The sequence below is a fragment of the Telmatherina bonti genome (assembly GCF_933228915.1).
Source record: "Telmatherina bonti genome assembly, chromosome: 2".
In the NCBI taxonomy this organism is placed as follows: Eukaryota; Metazoa; Chordata; class Actinopteri; order Atheriniformes; family Telmatherinidae; genus Telmatherina; species Telmatherina bonti.
In genome coordinates this window covers 31,389,673-31,409,730 of record NC_136620.1, presented here as the reverse complement: position 1 = coordinate 31,409,730, position 20,058 = coordinate 31,389,673, and the positions used below count along the sequence as shown (strand labels likewise).

General features: G+C 39.1%; 1 protein-coding gene across 7 annotated transcripts in view; it reads left to right on the top strand.

The window, feature by feature from the left end:
• mef2aa (myocyte enhancer factor 2aa) overlaps positions 1–20,058 on the top strand; it is a 60,777-nt gene that overhangs the window by 8,547 nt on the left and 32,172 nt on the right. For all 7 annotated transcript variants that reach the window (XM_079252816.1, XM_079252813.1, XM_079252814.1 and 4 more), the window contains exon 2: positions 12,158–12,370. In XM_079252816.1, the coding sequence (XP_079108942.1) occupies positions 12,317–12,370 (54 nt within the window). In that variant the 5' untranslated portion in view covers positions 12,158–12,316. The remainder of the gene's footprint in view (positions 1–12,157; positions 12,371–20,058) is intronic.

The following is a 20,058-nucleotide window of genomic DNA, read 5'->3' as shown; positions in this document are numbered from 1 at the left end:
TAAAAACTGCCTTTTTGACCTTGCACATGTAAAGGGAAGTGTCAGCCTGCTCAAGAATAATAAGCAAAAGTTATCATATCATCTTCTGACTTTAACACTTTGCATTGCACCCTAAACTGAGAATGTTTATTTTTTTTTGGATGGCTATTTTTGTTGTTTTCAATTAAATGAAAAGTGATGTTTTTTATTTTTTCTTTATTTAAGACATTCAGAAATTATTGGCATTGCATCTTCAGTTTCTAGATCCCATCTCTCAATAGTGTGACTGTGACTGTGAGAGAGGTGTTGAGTCTGCCCGCTGTTTGTGCGTCTGCCCGTCTGTCCTCTCCCTTTCTCCCCGTCCACTTTCCATCTGTGTGCTGTGGGCTGCAGATCTAGGTGAAAATGGTGTAGCGTTTCCACCAGTGAGCTGTTGCCATCCTGTATTCATGTCAGACCGTGTTGTTCTTCACTTTCTTTCCCTCCTCCCCTCAATCTCTGCTTCAGCTGCCAGGGATTGGGGAGAGGGACATTCATCATTGGCCACCGGACTTGGGGCTCAGAACTAGGGGCTATGAGCTATCAGAGACTGGGACTCAGGACCAGAGTCTAACCTGAAATCATAAAAAGATTCTTAGAAAGATGAGCAGCAGCCGGGGCCTGTGGGCTTTTCTTTCACTGTTTCTTTCTCCGTCTGTCCTGTTCCCTCTATCAGTTTTTTTGCACACAGTGTTCATGTGACAGCTAACACATATCATCTGATTTGGGAGAAACTGTAGGCTGTAGCTGCAGAAATACTCCATCGAGTACTTCCTCGTGAACGCTGTTCATCGATGTCAATGTGAATCAAACTGAGAAAAAAATGATCATCACACCTTTCTCGCTTTGAAGAATCAGTAATAATGAGCTCATTTTGCACATTTTCAGCGACAGTCCTGTTTAAACTGTCATTTACTGCAAAGCAAATTCAGATCATCACTTTTTTACTCAAATGGAAAGCGATGTCCCTGTGTGTTTTATACCGTTCACAAGCATTCTACAAAATGAGATCTTTAGATACACGGCTCCTCTCGGTCACGTGTTCCGTTGGAAATGAGTAAGCAGAGGCTTTATTTGAAATTCTTTACATAAAATGCAGTGTGTGACTCACAGGCCCTATGTGAGGCCATTTAACGAGATATTCTGCTATATAAAATTGCTAGAAAAGAATCTGAGTCAGTGCTACTGAAGCAAGCTCCTGACTGTTGTTATGACTCATGGCCATCCTCACTGCTCAGATTGCATAAACCTTTTATGTAATGGAACACTGTGGGAAAGAGGCATTGAGTGGAAGATAAAAATGGGAAGAGAAAATCAAATATTTATTCTCAGCTTTTTAAACATTTTTTCTTCCATTAAGAGCAGGCATGCTCTTCTGGTGGACTTCATCTTTACTCATAAACAATATGGACTACATGCGTGTGCACCCAAATTTTTAAATACTAGGGGAGCATTGAATATCTAGAAGTCTAATCTTGGTTCCCAGTGTTGAGATTGGGTAGGAACACTGAGACTGCTGAGACACATTATGCATAACATTCCTAATATCCTCACACTGCGGATTCCCCCTGGAGGAAGATCTTAGTTCATTTTTGCTGTTTACCATTTCTGAGTTACGGTCTGTGCAACATCAAAAGGCTGCCATGACACTGAACACAGACTGTGGGGATCCTGGGGGGGGTTGGGGGACTGTTGCTCCCCATGGGGTTGGCATTACTATTGTTCCCTGGTGAGAAGTCCAACTTGTGATTGACAACCATGCAAATGGACACATGCCATCATTCTGTATCAGACTGCAGCACTATACTGTAATTTTATGCAAATTCATAAACCTCTAGGACCATGCATGCATTAGTTTTTATTTGTGCTTGCAGCTTAATGTGTGTTTGTATAACTGTCGGGAATACAGGGGGAGAAGTATGCAAAAGAGTAAGGAAAACAGAGTATCAACTTAGATACTTAGATCTGTCACACGTACTGTAACTTAATTAGAGCAAAGTGTGATACAGGAAGCGTTCTTTCATTAAAAGTGTTGGATGTGGATGTTGTACCATGTCAAGACACTGACTTGTTAAACTGACACCCTGTCAAAAGGAATGTTGATGATTAGAGCTTCGCTTCAAGACGTAATTTGTTAAACCAACAGCACTACTATGAAGCAAGTAGTCAACCATTACTCTGTCAAATGCATCTTACAAATATGGTATGGCAGTCTGTACGTTGGCTGATTAGAAATTATTTCCGAGGGTTAACACGTCAGCCTCTAAAAGATTTTCCATATGAAATTGTTGCTTTAGTTTGTGAAGCAATGGGATTATTATTTTTTTTTTTTACGCAACATTAGTTTCACCTATATCTATTATATCCCTGATATAGGATGGCCTTTTAATTAAAGAAACAAGTTATTAAGAGAAAATTGCTTTAAAAAAAGTGTATGGAAACTGCTTACAGGTGAACATTTTAGTGTCAGAGTTCACGATGACACCTCCTCAGGCTGATTACTAACAGGACTTTTCCTTTTTAAATAGCAAAATCCTCTGACGTTTGCTATTTAAATATGCCAATAATGTACTATGTAGTTAAATATATATTGAGTTGCAAAAATATAAGCAGAGAATATGCAGTAAAACAAAGAACTAACGGTTTTTCCTGGATTTTTTTCTATCCTCAAAATAAAATATAGATTTTACATTTAGCTAGGATGTCACCAGCAGTTACTGCTGTTATTGATACATTTATGGTAACTAAAGTCTTCCAACTATTGCAATGGAAGAATGAAAAAATAACTTTATCGTGCGATAGGGGCGGGGAGCTTAAGGTACTGCATGATTTATATAGGATTTAGATGGCTGCCATGTGATTATAAAATGATTATCGATATGCCTTAGATTCTGTGGCACATGTCACAGTTTAAACCTATCACACCTACTCTCTTAAATGATTCCATGACTTTAAATTTGGTCTCTTTGTTGCGTTGGGATCACTTGGTCAATAAGGTATCTTTGAAATGGATGTTGTATTATGACCTCAGAGTGCATAACTTTGTGCAAAAGCCCTGTTTCAAATACTGAATAGAAAATCATTTATATAAAGTAATAACAGAGTTTTCCCAACATTTTCAGCCTTTCCAAGTTAGGATGTAGCCGTGACAACAGTTGCTTGATGGTCCACAGGTTGGCAGCTGAAAAGGTGCTTTTCACCTTTCCCCGACCAGAAACAATGTGGTTTCTCGTGTTTGTCATATTCAAACTATTTTAGGTCAACTTCATCGAAGCCCAAATATAAATACACACATAATCCTTGTATTATTAGGACGGACAAAAGATATTTAGGGTATTGATGATCTTGTATCCAGTCACTCTAATAACAGTGATTGGTTTCTTTCACATTAAGATTTTCCAAGGTTTTTCTGGGTTCTATTTTTTTTTCTTCTTAAATTAGGCACTCAAGTCTGTAATGTAAGTGTGGCAGTAATATTTAAGAAGCTAAAACAGGCGTTTGTGGTGCACTAAAGCAACTGAACTGTTCTGTCTAATATTTCTCTGTTGTCAAGTGCATTCATTTTTAATGAGACATAATTCATCACGCTGCCCTTGCATTGAGGAAGTTCTCATCATTTTCTTTGTTCATAAAAGTTTCACTCCAATATGCATCAAGGGATTTACCTTGAGGAGGAGAGTAGTTTTTCTACATGAAATGGATATAACTGTTAGGTGAGGGTCATCTCTTTATCCTTGAGAAACTGAGAATCCATTCATTGGCTGAGCTTGAAAACCTGACTGACGCAAATGGATCATTGGGAATAGAAGTGTCCCAGCAGTAATTATGTTACAACGCTGCTACCGCACACTACCACAGAGGTGGGATGGGATGAGCACGGGTTGCTTCTTTTAGTCTTGTTTCTCTTACGTTTTCCTACATAGTTAACACAGACATAGTGCCTTCTGTCTTTCACTCTCCCCCACCTTTCTCTTGCTTTCTTGCCATCTCACTTTCACACACATACACACACACACACACTCTCTCACACACACACACCTGTTATCAAACCCAAACAAGTGTGAAGTAGAGTGGAAAACTTTCCGACGAGCATTTATCCTTCTCTGTTGGGCCACTGTTTCATTTCTCTGTTGAACGGCTCTTAAAAATAGGAGTATGTTGGTAGAGGATCATGTTACCTGTTTGTCACTGTTGTCTTCCTGGTCTCTAGATCCCTGCCGCCTGTGCCTTGAAGGTAAGGCAAAATGTCTGTTTCATTTTTTTTCCGAACTATCCAGTGCTCTGTGGCACTAAGTCAGTTAAAAAAGAGACATGAAATTAATGTAATGTCAATGGCGTTTTCTCATGAAACCCCCCAGGCACTTAGTCAAAGTCACCTTGCATAGTCCTCTCATCCCCTGACAGTGCTGTGAGAGTGAGATGGAGGATGCCTGGCTGGTTAGGCTGTCAGCATATGATGTCCTTCGGTTATTGGTTGTTATATCCACTCATCGTCATTCACATTTGGTAGAATGGATAAATGTCTGGTATTTATTTGAAGGAGCAACATAATTTCCTTTCAGTCATCTGTATAATGCGGCCCATGTACATTTTCTCAGTCAGAGCAGGTTCATCCTGTGGGCTTTCTTTCCTTTTGATGACATTTTGGAGGTGATAAGTAGCTTTCTGTCTCCTGGTCCCTGTCTTACAGCACCATCCCCCAGTCCAAGCAAGGTGCTAGCAGCATGGAGGATTGTTTGAACTTGCATTGATCCAATGTGGGATTACAGCTGGGTCATTGGAGAGTTGGACTGAGCTTTCAGTCATCAGGGCAGATTAACCACTCGCTGTCTGCTTGGCTGCCATTTCCGTGCAGGCTCTCAGTGCTGGCTTTGTAACTGTCCCTACTGTGCAGGTCACTGCTCCCTTTTGAACAATGCATTTTTGTATTGTAATTAATTGAGTCTGATGTAAACTGATTAGTGATTGTTTCATGAATTAAGACAAATAACTTACAAGGACAGTAGTCTTAGGGTTTATCCTTGCTCGCTCTGTCTTTTCAAATCTTTTAAGTGACTGGGTTTTCTTTTATGCAAACTATTTGAATTTGTATTTCTTTCAACACCTACAGGGTGTTCATAACGCAACGATTATCGTCTTTCCTTGAAATGTTATTCAAATCACTCCTCTCTATGAGAAATGACACCCCAAGCAATGCTTGACAGAGGAAGGGGAAGTGCTGCAGAATTTTCAGTTTTTGCAGACTGCCCCTTTTTACATTTCTCAAAGCCTCCTGTTTCACTTTTTTTTTTTTTTTTGTTCAAATGCCCTTGCAATAGCTCTTATTAATTATATCTCATTAGTCGCCTTGGAAACTGAGGTGAGGGACTGTATAACACGAGTTCAAAGAAAGGAAGAGACAAAAAAGAAAAGAATAAATCATTTTAAAAAGCAAGCAAAGTAGGAGAGAAAGTAGGGGGTGGGCTTAAAAAGAAGGGATGAAGAAAGTGGTTGTTGAGGGATCAGCCGTGTGTCAGATTAGCATCAGGAGACATTAACACTACTGATGCTGCAAGGGCCACAATCCTGCTTTTCACTGCTGGAGAGGCAGATAAGCACACCCTCACAAAAGGGAAGAGGGAGAGAGCGGGAGAGGGCTGGCTTGCCTCCACTCCCCTCAGGCCAACAGCCCCATTTACAGGTACAGCACTTCCTGATGAAAGCAAGAACAAAGAGGTAGATGTTCTTTTTCCTACTGCACTGGTGTCAAGGCGATGCTGAAGCAAATCTGTAAAACTATGGATTTAGCCTGCCTCACTTTTTGTCTTCATTCTGCCAGAAGGCTAATCACAACCGAGCTATGGTGCTGACACTTCAGTAGGATGCCGTGAATTAGCTTCCTGGATCCTATCATGAATGCACATCAGATTACTGTAAGAGGCTGCTGCATTTTCAGATATGTATTGTTTCAATGTACATTTGGATTCTGAGACCTGTGATCCATTCTTATATAACCAGTGGAGTGCTTGAACAACTAGAAAAGGTCTGCATCTACTAATTGTCAAGCAAATGGCAAAGGGTCCCACGCATGTTTTCCAGCCAGTCTGTGTAATGATCCTTCCAATAAATACAGTTAGCACACAGAGCGAGGCCACTTGAGATGAGCTGCTGTTGTTGTTTAGTCTCAGATTTACTTTCAGGAAGGTAGTAAGTGGAAGGATCACAAGGGAAGGGTGTCCCAAAGGTGGTCCCACCCTTTCTTCCTCTCCAGTACCTCCCCCTGCAGAGGGCATACAGAAGCGTCCTGAATAACAGGAAGTAGAGGGGCAGGAAGTCGAGTCTTGTCTGCCCATGGTTTGTGGTAGGATACTGAGACTAAGTCTGGTTTGCACAGGAAGAGCAACTGTCACGGCTGTGCTCAAGACTTTGGCTACTGTCCATCACCTTCAAGGAGGGGGAGGCAAGTTAGCTGCATATAGTTTATATTTTAGCTATACTAGATGACATTCATTCATTCATTCATTTTCCGAACCGCTTATTCCAATTCAGGGTCGCGGGGAAGCTGGAGCCTATCCCAGCTGGCTTTGGGCGACAGGCAGGGTACACCCTGGACAGCTCGCCAGTGCATCGCAGGGCTACTAGATGACATGTTTTACCGAAATATATTCTTGGAAGCAGTGTAGTTTTAGCCATTACACCTTAGTTGCATTACTTACACAATCTTGCTGGCCTTATTATTATTTTTGCTCATTAGGTAAAGCTCAAGACTCAAATGCACTGTGTATTTTTTTGTTTATGTAGGGCAGCAGTTGAGGGAGTAATGCTTTAACAAAGTGTGGAGTAGATGCAGGCGTACAAACAGCAAGGTAGGAGAACATGCTGAAACCAGTAATTACACAGGGAATTGAGCATGTTTTATTGATTGTGAAAGGGCCAGGGCTGTCACCAAGCTTCCCCATCTCTCTGCGGTTCATCTCAGGAAGGGCGAAGGAAGAAAACGGGCATCTCTGCCACTAAATTGTTCCCACATCTCATCTTGGATGGATTCGGCTCTGGTCAGTTACTTATTCTGAACTGTGCATATGTTTAAAAGGGGGTGCGCTGTAGTAAAGGATGGACTTGCGTTAGACATGCCTTATTGACTTTCTGTCAAGCTGACGTTGCTGTTCCTATGGTGACATATTCTCTGCGCATTGATTTATGGGTTACAAATGTTTGGTAAGCATCTTTCAGAAGTGCTGGACTGTTTTTTTTATCAAAGTGGTAAAGGTGTATCATATAAGGGGGCTGTCTTTCTATAGGATGCACTGATCTGACACGCTGATGACGATTTTATATGTTTATTCAACTTTGTCGAAATGAGTGGGCTAGTGTGATGGTCAGGGTGAATAAAAAAGATGTAATAATGGGCCACAGAAGACTGGAGCCATTTCTAGCTGATGGTGGATGATGAAAGAACAGTCATGCACACCCACGCACACACACGCACACACACACACACACACACACACACACACACACACACACACACACACACACACACACACACACACAGACAAAATTGTTGTAGAATCGCCAATGACTTTAGAAATACATGGTTTTTGATTGTAATAATATAACAGAATTTTTGATGGATAAAAAAGGGCAGAAAAGTTGCTGCTGGAAAAAAATGTTTCAGTCATAGCTACATCAGATTCTCAAGTCATTTCCCCCCCAAATAATTTATGATGTAGCTCACACAGAAAAGAGAGGAGTCTCAGTTGGACTTTAACCCTTCTGTAAACAAATGATTCTAAGCCAAAAACTGTAAAGGGAAACTTTGGTTGCTTTCAAACATGGGCTCTACTTTCCCATCTTTATAGGACCAAATTATTAATATTTACAAAAGATCTTGGAATCAGCCCATTTTGAAGTAAAAACCACTGTAATGCAGCGGCTGCAGGGCACCGTGGTTTTACAGACTGAGGTGTTTATCTGACTTAAAGTGAACTCAGAATTTAGCCCAGTCGATGAACCATTTCGCTGTCTGTGTTGTCTTAATTCAGTTTACCTTCTTGGCTGATCTTCCCACCAGCTTATTCTTTCGTGAATCTTATACTTATGTGTAAAGTTAGTAAGAAATCGAAACATGGTTTGCAACAAGCCATTTTTTCAGATTACAAGAATAAGAGGACAATCTACACATCTTGTAATTTACTGTTAATCTGGAAAGCTTGGCAGCCATTCAACAATATCAAGTTTTCCAGCTGATTTTGGGAAGTGAAACACTGTCTTTCTTTTTTTTCTTCACTGTCTTGGAACTCTTAATGTGGAAGAACTAATCAACCATTTAATGTAACAACTTAAGTCAAGAAGCCATGCTCAAACAAGTTCATTAGTGCTTTGGTTAACCGGATGTTCTGTTAAATAAGGTGAAAACAAGTGGTAAAACAAGTGGCTAATTTCAGTATTCATCAAATGCCACAATGTGACTTGAGTTGGTCAGTCAGTAAAGAACGAGCATTTGCACTTAATGTGGGGAATTGTCCAGCCAGATTGAAATAAAGCCATTGAGCTGTGAAAATAATCAATCATTTTGTTGTATTTGTACACTTTTTTTGAAGTGCAAAAGTTTCACCTCAGTAAAATGCAGTTGTTACTCCTCACATCTTAGGTTGTCCATGTTTTGCTGGGGTGACCTCATAGTCTCATGTTGTTCTTATCTCACTTTGACTTGTAGCTTTTTCCTTTTAAGTTTCTCATCTTTGCCTCTGTTTCTTACACGTGCACACTCACATGCACTAAGAGCACATGATTTAGACCATAACAGATACTCTTTCTGCTATGTACTCAGCTACACTGCAGACATTGTTCTCCTTTGTAATCTAAAATCTACTGACATGCATACCTGCGTAGAGGAAGTTCGATGAATTTTCATGATGGGTCATCATTTAATCTAGATTGCACTGTTTCAAATTATGATCAAATTATGATCAAACACAGTGTTTAGGAGAATATCTTTTTTACTTCTGATTAATGTAAACACTACTTAAGAACAAGGGAACACTTGCAGTCTAAGAAATAAATATATTATTCCTCTAAATATTTCAATGTGAACGTTTTTACATTAATAGTTTTGGGTAACCAGTGAAAATAAAGCTGACCTGTTGCCTCAGTACAAGCTAATTTGTTCTCTCATGTTGAAAGAAATTCCAAGTTTGAATGGTCTTCAGCTAGTTTAGCAGCAGTAAAGTTCATACATGGATGGATAATCTTACACAAACGTAGACTGAATGCACATTAAAAAGTTATTGTTGTTACATTTACCACCTATCTGTCTGGCAGGAAGCGGCTCGAGCTCTAAACCTAATGTTTGATCATTAAATGTAACTGGAATTAATTCTCTCTCTGCTGGATGTGTGAAAAATGATAAAAGATTCCTTTAACATGCTTTTTAAAAAAAAAAAAAAAAAATCATAGAGTATGTTATTTCTTTCTAATACATTTTTGCTACTTTTATTATTGATTGCTATGTGCATTAATATCATATTTGTGGTCCTGTTTAGTATTTGGGGAGATTGAAATTTTCTGCCTTACATTTAATTCAAATATGGTGATATCAGGTTATATGTGTGAAACAGTGACTCAACGAGAAGATTGTCATCCTTCCAGGTCGGCTGTGATGTGGTTTAGGGAAATTCTTTGTGGGGGGTTCAAGCAGTTGCTTTCCTGGTTCTGACAGCTATGTGTGGGTAGTTAGCAGGGTGATCTCAGTCAAGTTTGCCTACAGTGGAGCCCCGATTCAGACGGCCAGACACCATAATGCCAGTCCGTCTGTAACCCATAATGACTGTGTGTCACTGGAACTGGTCATTTTCGTTTTTGCAGCCAATTCAGTCCCTGGTTTCCTCACCCCATAAATGCTGACTGTATCTAATGGCCCCAGTTGTTAACCTTTCTACATTTGTTCTCATACTGTAAGGGAAATGCAGTTGTTTGGACATTTTCTATTTGCTGGGTGTAAGTGATGGATGTGCCTCAAGGGAGGGGGTGCTATATCTCTTATATCTCTTCTTGCACATGAGACGAGACAGGGCAGAGTTACATGTTCCCTGGGGCAGGCTGTGGTTTGAACTACTGGGCAGGTTACAAGCTCATGTGGGAATATACCCCCAGTTCTCTTTATCCCCTCTGGCTTTCTCCAACCCAGGAGATTTTAACCAGCCTACTGTCAACACCAAGCTGGGTGCTCTCTTAATCATCTTAAGAGCAAAGCTGGCATCAGTATGGTCAGCTTAGAAAATGTTAGGAAACATTGCCGTAACATCTCAGAAAGTGGGAAAGAATACTTCTTTTTTAATTCTTCTTTTTTATTTATTTTTTATTCAAGTGAACTTTGTAAAATGCTACCAAAACATGCACCAAGTAAACATGCTTAAGTGTATTTGTAAATGTGTGAACGTTAATTCCTTTTTTTTTTTTTTTTTTTTTTTAAATTTATTTATTTATTTATTTTTTTTGTCTTGTCCAGCATTTAAGCAGGCAAAATGGATTTTCTGGCTGCTATATTCTGCTGGGCAAATTTACTTTGCCAAGGGAAGCATCATAGATGTAATGCTCCCCCTTGATATTCTGGATTTTTAATTTTATTTTTCTATTTATTTTTGCATAATTGTTTGTATTACAAAGTTTGTACTGCTGGACCGGACCGGAGAGGACAGAAGAGGGACAGAAAGAGAATCGAAAAGAAGAGAAAACAGAAAACACCTGAATGTTAATTCCTAAACACATTTGTTGTCATTTTTCAGTTTGACGAAAATTTTCAACCCAGTCCCCTCAAAATGTATATTAACAGGCCTCGTAATTTTAGATTCTTTTAGTTGATGCTATATACCATTTTCACACATACGGTGAAAATTGTGTAGAAATGACAGATAATCTATGTGTTTAATTTTTGACATAATGGTAAATTTTCATGCCAGTATTACAGTTACAAAGTTAAAACAAAGCAAATACAAGCTAGTTTAGGCTTAGAGAAAGACGGAAAACAGAGCCAATGTTTAACTTGAGATCAACCTGACAGCTCAAAGATTATGACTCACACCGATTTACAGTAGTTACCAGGTTGTTGCCACTTGAGGAGGATACTGCTCAAGGCACCGGGAGTTGTATTTTGATACCTTTGGAAAGGATCAAGCAGCTGTAGTGCTCTGACTGTATTATCTATCCTTAACCTCAGGCTATATTTAATAGCTGAAGTATTGATCAGACTCATTCAGCTTTCTGTCAAAAAGTGAAAAATGTTCTAACATTTTGTGCTGCTCCCATTGAAGAAAAGGCATCCAAAGATCATTTTACATTTAATTTCCACAAAATATTGCAAATGTATTATTACAGCAATGTCAACATTTTGCAAAAGTAATTGTCATATGTCAAATCCATGTTGTGAGGAAACCAGACACGCACAGGTTTCATGAATGGAGGCAGAGGTACAGAAGGCATATGCAGTCCTCATTATTGCAGTATTTATTTTTATGTTACACATCATTTCATCAAAATTTCCAACTATAATATAGCACATCCTAAACTCGTAGAGCCTGCTCTTAAACAACGAGTTTGCAATATATATATTATATATATATATATATATTATATAATATTATATATAATATAATATATTATATAATTATTATATAATATTATATTATATATTATATATATATATATATATATGTATATAAATATTATATATATATATATATATGTATATATGTATATATATATATATATATATATATATATATATATATATATATATATATATATATATATATATATATATATACACATGTTGTGTTATGTTTTTTGTGTTCTGGTTTTTGACACAATGAATGATTTTGATTGATAATCATGATTACAATATTGATCAAACTAATTGTGATTATTATTTTGGTTATAATTGTGCAGCCCTAGTGGACATATATGGTATTTGTCAGTATTTCTGAAGAAAACATAAAAGTCAATTAAATAAAACAATGTTAAAGGTGATTAAGAAATAAAAAGCATCTAAAAAGCATCACTGTACATGTCTCCAAAGGTCAAATGTTATAATAACCCTCTGAGAGGGTTAAAAGAGACACTGTTGAGGAGCAGGTTAACATTTTCTTGTTGTCTTTTGCAGACTGTGGTGTGGCCTGTTGAAGAGCAAAGAGTGCACTAAGAAGAGTGGAAGAGTACACGAGAAGACAGACTGTTGCACAATGTACTAGAGGAGTGGGTGAAGAAAGCGTGTTGTTTTGATATCGTTGAGGTGTTTTGAGAGACAGGAAAACACCCAGCCATGGGGCGAAAGAAGATACAGATCACCAGGATCATGGATGAGAGGAACAGGCAGGTGAGTGGGACAGTATCAGTCTTTTTTCCACGAGAGAGCAAGCACATTTCATGGAAATCCTGTGTAATATATGCAGTACATTTCAACAAATACAATTACCATCAAAATGTACATTATGTTGTCTGTAATTATATGAAATACATGATTTGGTCAAATGGAAAAGGTAAGTACAGTCTAACATTTGTCACACTTTTCATCATTCCAGAAAAGATGCCAATGACTAGAATCTCCCTAGGTTCTCACATGCTGATCTTTTCCAAACTTCCAAAATAATGGCTTTGGTTTCCTTTTCTCTATTTAAAGCGGGGTTAGGTAATCTTGCTAAGAGACATTTCTTTTCTTTGGGTGAAGTGTTTCCTCGTCCTGATAGTAGTTTATACATAATGTAATCGTGAACAATAAGAAATATAGTTAGACCCCTCAGTTTACTGTAAATATGTTAAAACTCTGAAGGGAAACATGCTGAGAAAATGCAGGAAGGATTTCAGTCCATCTGTAACCCATAATGATTGCCCATAATACAGCTGAAGAAGAGAAAATCGTTGGTAAAAAAAAAAAAAGCTCAGAATGAAAAAACCTTGGATCAAGGAGCAAAACCAGAGGAGGAGAAGCCAAGACAGGGTGCCACTTTCAAATCTTGCCAGTTGCCCAGCATTACCTACCCCAGCTTTAAATGTTATATCACAATAACAAGATCTTAGGAGCATGATTACCCACGGGTCTAACAAGAAGTTTGGAAAAATCTAGAAAATAATCTGTCCAAACAACCATCTAAATTTATTACAATGTATCTAGGACTTACTACGCAACCCTTTCTATGCAATGCAACCCACAAGTAGCTTGTTTGATGGGAGATGTTGTCTCCAACAATTTTTACATTTCATCAAAGGATCTGGTAGCAACTCTCTTACTCGCTGTCAAAGTGTCATGTCTTCAGTCAGAAAGAGATTGCACAAATTTGATAGGTGTGGGTGATCAGCCAGAAAAAAAATAGGCTTTCAAATTGAATCAGTAGTTTGTCATGAAGAATCAAAGTAAAGTCCAAGATGTATGGAATGATGTTATCTGGAAAGATAAAATGTATTGTTAGGCCACAAAAGACCAGAAACTGGTCTTTTCTTTTAGGAGATAACATCTTACCAGCTGTGAGGCATGTCAGTGGAAATGTTATGATTTGGGGTTGTTTTAGTGCCACAGGGACTGTGTAACTTGCAGACATTGATTTAAATATAAATTCTGTGTCAAATCAGAGTTCTCAGCACACTTAAAGGACCCCACTGAGAACTGACTTGCAAAAAAATAAATGAAAAGTTTAGTAATGACCAAATTGAAATACAGATGTTAAGATAGGTTAAATATTTTGAGAAATTTGAAGATGTTTGAAGACTCGTTTCTGTCATACAGCAGCCTTTTAACCAGCTGGGAGATGAGGTGAAGGTGGGGTGGGGTTTCGTCTTTTTGTTTTTGCAGGAAAACTAAAATCATCTGAAGTTAATGTAAGCAAAATCAGCAAGTTGATGTCACAAGCTGATTGAAGAATTATGCAAAATGCTATTAAATTTTTTCACAATTTGTTAAAGTTTCGGAAAGTAGATTTTATCCAGTGTTGGTCATTGTTTCACAGGGGGACTAATAATTTTACTTAATTTTGAAAAGTCTGTGTTTTCAATAGCCTGTTATTCATTTTCATGCTCATCCTTACAGTATGTATCAAATGTTAAAGTAAACATGTATAAATCTGTGTGGACCCATAGTCCTTTAAGCTGCCTTGACAGGATGCATTTCTGCCTTGGACCAAAGTTAGGCAGCTGTCATGGTGTGCATGGATCTAAACAGACAAACCTCTTCCCCCAAAGTCTCAACCAGCTGAACAGGGACCATGACATTTCATTGTCAGCGCGGTCACAGTTACAGATATGATTCCCCTGCCACCCTGTAATTTCTGCCGGAGAACTTGATGAGGCAGCAGGAGCATTGGGCTGAAGCAGGGGCCTCATGGTGTGGGAGTGAACTATGGGTAACATGGAGCACAGCGGGCTGCCTGTGGCCTCGACACACTGTAGGACTTGTCCGCTGACCTGGCAGGATGGCGGGGCTCGTTTGCTCTAACTTTACATGTTTGCAGCTGTTTAGTTGTAATTAAGAGCAGCCACTGCACTACAGCACCCTCTCATTTGCAGGGTGGGTCAAAAGGATATGCAGAACCCTTCCTTGCTTTGGTTACACTGGTTCTGCCTAGCCACAAAGAAGGAGAAAGCTGGAATTGTCTCTGTCTGCTCAAGATAAATATAAAATCCTCAACAGCAAAACACTGCACAACATGGGTCTGTTTGAGACAGGAATAACAGGCGAGGATATCTATAGCGGGACAGCTATGTCTGTGTCTTATTTAGCTACACTCTTTGATTTAAGAGCCAAGTTAAAGGAGTATGAGCTTAGTTTTTTGATAAATTACACTAATTAATGAAGATGCGTAGGTTTCCTGTATCCAAATAAAGCCCTTCTCATCCATGCTGTCTCAAATATGACTAATTTTATGGTAATATTCACTAGGTATGCTGACCATTTTGCTGACTGTTAATGTGAGGATAGCAGTTCAGTCAAGTGTGGAACAAAACTCCACAGTTTGGCCCAATTATCAGTGTTAACACTAGACTGTTTGGAATCCAAACACAAGAGCAGGAGAGGAATTATTCGTGGCTCTTGGTATCCACACTTTATTTTGGGACTTAAAAAATGACAAAAAAGAAAAAGAAAAGATGGAGAGACTTATCTGATATAAATAGGAACAAATGAACTTTTCAAATGATCCCTTCTCTACAATACATATGTTAAAGAAATTATAGGAGACATTTTTCTGTATTATTTTGCATAAAAGTGGATACTCAGAGAGAGACAATGCTTACTATTAATGTGTCTCCCAAAGTCTCGTGTTTTCATCAGATTTTAAACATCTTGCTGTATAATTTGCAAGAAAGTTTATCAGCAAAACCCAGGCTTTATAGCTTGTGTTATTTGGTTTTAGCTTGCTCAGCAGAAAGTTTGCTGTGACAATAGGCTTCTGCTCTAGAAAAAAAAAGGGTGTAAAGTGATGTATGTGTGTGTGTCTTTCTCTCATTTTTTCCGTGGGCCATGAAGCATACAGTGCCATCTCCCTGGGGCGTGCTCCTAACCAACAGGGAATAGCCATTAGCATATGGTCCTAATTGTCTGGAGACAATTTGAATCTTTGTGCAACTCTACTGTTATCCTTCCATGCTCCAGCACTTTAAATGAAAGAGGTCCTTAAGTGGGCTAATTATATAGTATTGTCATACAGGATGTTTTGTGTGTACAACAGGGGATTGTGCTATCTCTGCAAGTGTTTTAGGAGGGTTATTAACCTTTCAGAATTTAGAAGACAGAGTGCAACACAGGCTGAGGAGGTCTGTAATTGCACACTTTATCCGAAATTGATTGGAGTGTGATGTATATACAGTGGACCTAACAAACAACGTGTTGATGCTTGCACTTAAATAAAATACATGTAAAATAAACAGAAAATGCTGTACAATGCAGTTTTGCACATGTCATGCATTGTAACATTGTGGTTTTAGTTGACATGAAAGCATCTTTTTGTGCCATTTATCCTTCTGGATGTATTCAAAACTGAGACATGGATGTAGCAGAGATCCATCATTCATACTAAAGGACTGTGGTATCTGAGCAATGCTGTGCATAAGTGATAGTTCTACATAACAGCAGGAGAGTCATCAACCATGTTGACTGTACTTGTTGTAAGTCAGGGGGTGTCCAGCTCCAGTCCTCCAGGGCTGCAGTCCTGCAGGTTTTTGGAGCTTCCCTGCTCCATTAAGCCTGATTCAAGTTAAATGGCTCTACCAAATCATACTGATCCATCAGTCTAATTCAGATGTGCTTCAGTAGGAAACATCCCTTGAAGATCGACTTTGCACACCACTACTGTAAGTGAATCATAATTAACAAACAATACAAAACTGCAGAGTTCCTCTTATTTACTTTATCCACAGCATTTCTTTTTACTCATATATGCATTTTTCACACACAAACAGATATTTCTTCATCAAGGCCCTACTGACAACCAAATATCCTTATTTGGACATGGAATATGCAAAAATGTGCATGTTCAAGTAGATTGGCATACACAGAAAGAGGTATGTTCTGTATGTGCACAATGAATTAAGTCAAGGGACGTCCATGCAGTCACAACAAATTGTTGGATGGTTCTCAAACAACCATGTGGACATCCTTCAGTGATGACATCCTCATCATGCACACTTCACCTGGAAAATGTGAAAAAGGTTAAAAAAAAAAAAGAAACATTATTTTACTTTTAGAACTTCTGAGTTTTGGAGCTCACGTTGTTTGCAAAACAACAGCAAAGGCAGATGCTTTCACTGATCATGTTCCTGATCTTCCACCTGCTTACTTAAGCAGCTGAAGTGGAGAATATCTGTGCTAAAGTGGCAACGGAAGTGGAAAAGGGAAAGATACACATTAGTCTTGTTAGTTAGTATAGACATCGGTGTAACCTAGAGAGTAGTGCCTGGTGATGTCCTCTGGATGCCATTAAGCAGGCTCACTGGGGGTAATTGTCCAAGTCATTAAAAGTTTGATGATTTTGCTCCTGGGTGGAGGGTTGCCTGCTCTTGCTGTGGCTCATTTTGGGTTTTGCTCTAGCAAGTCATATGCCTGTAGGCACACGCAGAGTTGATCTCGGTTGCTCACTCTCTAGGGAGCAACACAGCACATACCTCCGGTTTTTTAGCTTTCACTCATTACCAAAGTTCTGAGTGGTTATCGTCATTTGTTTGAAAGGCAAAAGGATCGCTGATGGAAACTGTGACAGTCGCTGCATTTTTCTCAATGTGTAGACAGATGGTCGACATGCAAAACATCTCTAAATTGTGGGGCCGTAGCAAGTTATTATTTGCCAAAACTTCCTTTTCAGAAAAGCCAGTTAATTAGTTGTTTCACTAGAAATTTCACTTTGACAAGAAGCAATATTTTAAAATGTACAAATTAATCAACATGGCGCATTTTCTCAATTAGACATTTCAATTGGCCTAAAGTGAATTATCGTTAAACTGGATCAGTCTTGTTTTTGATTAGAGATATTTCCAGGAATCCTCCTTACATGTGGTTAACTAGCATATCTCCCTCTCCAGCGAACAAGATCAGTCATGGTCACTGTAGGTTTCAAGGTCAATACCCCCCACTGGATGAGGCCCCCTAAGCTCTCACTCCTCGTCCACATAGGGATCCCGCGGCTGTCTTCTCTCCCAGAGAGCGCTGATCCAGGCAGACAGTCACCGTGGCCCTGGATTGTTTCCGAAGCCTGCACACTCTGCCACTGTGGAGCCAGGGCAGCAGCCACAGGGCCTGGGTCACTCTGCCAGCTGGTGCCAGAGCTCACTGTCTCTCAAGTCCGCTCTCATGTCTGCCATGGGGGCTGTCAGAGGTGACATGAGGTTCTAATAAGGCTTCTAGCTCCTCGCCCCCTCTGAAGGTGTTAGTGACTCAGGCATCTCCTGCCATGCCCCAGTCACAGCTGCACTCTCAGGCCCAGATGTCTTGTTTGTCATCTTGACACCCCTGCTTGCGGATAGACATTGATAGACCCTTTGATTGACCCATCAGCTCTGTGTGAATGTGTGTGCCTTGCTTTGTAGTAGCATATGTTGTTATGTACTTCTGTTGGGTAGGTCTGACTAACTGGTTTCAGAATCACACCCTTCTGTGTTTGTGCTATAGATTCAAGACATGTTTATTTGAAGATGCACTGTGCAACCTAGCACACAGAAAGAAGGGTGAATTTAGACCACACAGCAGTCGTGTCGCAAAATTTAAATTAGTTTTGCTCTGCCTTTTTACTAGTTATTTATTATTATTATTTCCTGACCAATAGCCAAATTAATAATTGATGATACTAATTCATCTACTAACCAGTTAGTATGATTTTTTTAAATTTTTTTTTATTTTACAGTTTTCCCTGGAGTAGGATTTAAAGAATATGAAAATTTTCATACTTACTGATTTTATTTACGCAAATCATTCCTGTCACTTGAGGGGAAGAAAACACACTTGCAGCCCCTGCAGGGCTACTTTTTCATTTTGGCTTCTTATAGAAATAAAAAAAAAAAAAAACCTAACTTGTCATCTTGCAAACATGCAAAACTCATATGTTGTAAATAAATAAATAAAAAATGAAATAACTAGATCACCAAGCTTTGCGGAAGCCCTGTAAAACCAGCCTGTGGTGGCACTTGGGAAGAGAGAAATGCTAAGAAGAAGAAACAAACAAACAAAAAAAAAAACGTGAATTGAGAGCAGAGTTATCCTTCTCATCTTGAAACTGAGAGGGATTCTCGACTTTTTAGCCTTGCACAATCTAAATGGAATACGGCTGTTGAACTGTGTGAATTTTCATAATGTTCATTATATGGAATGACTTTTTTTTATTTTTTTTTATGTTTTTGAATTTTCTTGCAGTGTATTTCGACTTCCCTAAACAACTGTAAGATGTACTGGTGTGGTGTGTGGTGGAGCTCTAACCTTTCTTTGTTAATTACATGAATTAGTCGAGGAGCTAGGCTACATTTGTATGACATTTAACTATTCGACTCAAAAATTATAAAGACCGCATTGAGTGCCTTTGTGGGTGACTGACTTGGTGAACCATAGAAGAGCTCTACCAGTAAACCTCCCACTTGACCTCAAGGATGTCTGTGGTTTTCCACTGTCGCACCAGTCTTCTAAGGCAAGATGGGGGTGGAGGTTGTATTTCAAATGTTGGTATCTGTGTTCTGAGCTTTTTCATATGAAAACTTTCAATTGGTAAACTGGTATTTTTAGCTAGCTGAGCAAAATAAGAATACAAATTGATAAAGAAAATAATGTAAATGCATCATAGCAATAGGGTTGTCACCCTTAATGTCAGTGTGAGCAGAAGCTGGATTTAGTAGAGGTAGTGTGTTTGTACATGGGGCAAGGACCAAGTCTCAGTGCTGCTGCTGTTGAAATGAAGCGGTGCCTGGGTCAGCAACCCTGCACTCAGCACTCTGCCATGCATCCAGGTGGAACAAAGTCCTCGCTCAGCGTCTCATCCTGGGCTTCCTGCTGAAAGGTGACATCTCCGAGGCTTAGCGGCCACATTCATCTGCTAAAGAGCATACAATTTGTTAATCGTTTCCCCCCCATGGCAGTCCCTGCTTTCCAGTTGGATAGGTAAACAAATAAATATGTGTGCTGGTGAAAGAGTGAATGAAAACCGGGTGTTCAGTCTGAAGAGACTAGAATGTGGTGGTTATGTGCAACTTCACCATGTGGGTACAAAGATACCAGAGACTGGTCACATTAAAATTAATCTATGTTTTGTTTTGTTTTTTTACTCCTGCTTGTTAGGAAAGATAGTATTTGAGTATATAACCCTGTCGATTTGAGATTGTCGTTGGTCATATTAGAGCACGGAATAGAAAATGACTGAAGTCAGACTCCTCTGTGTCTAGTGCAGGAAAAATGGTCCTGTGTAGTTACCTGCAGTGTGGAAGATTTGAAATTCATTTATCACAGCTGGATTGACCCTGCTGCCTGCGTGGTTACACACACTATGTTACGCATAGGATTGTACTGCCTCACATCAGTTAAAATGAGGGTATAGCCGCAAGCTG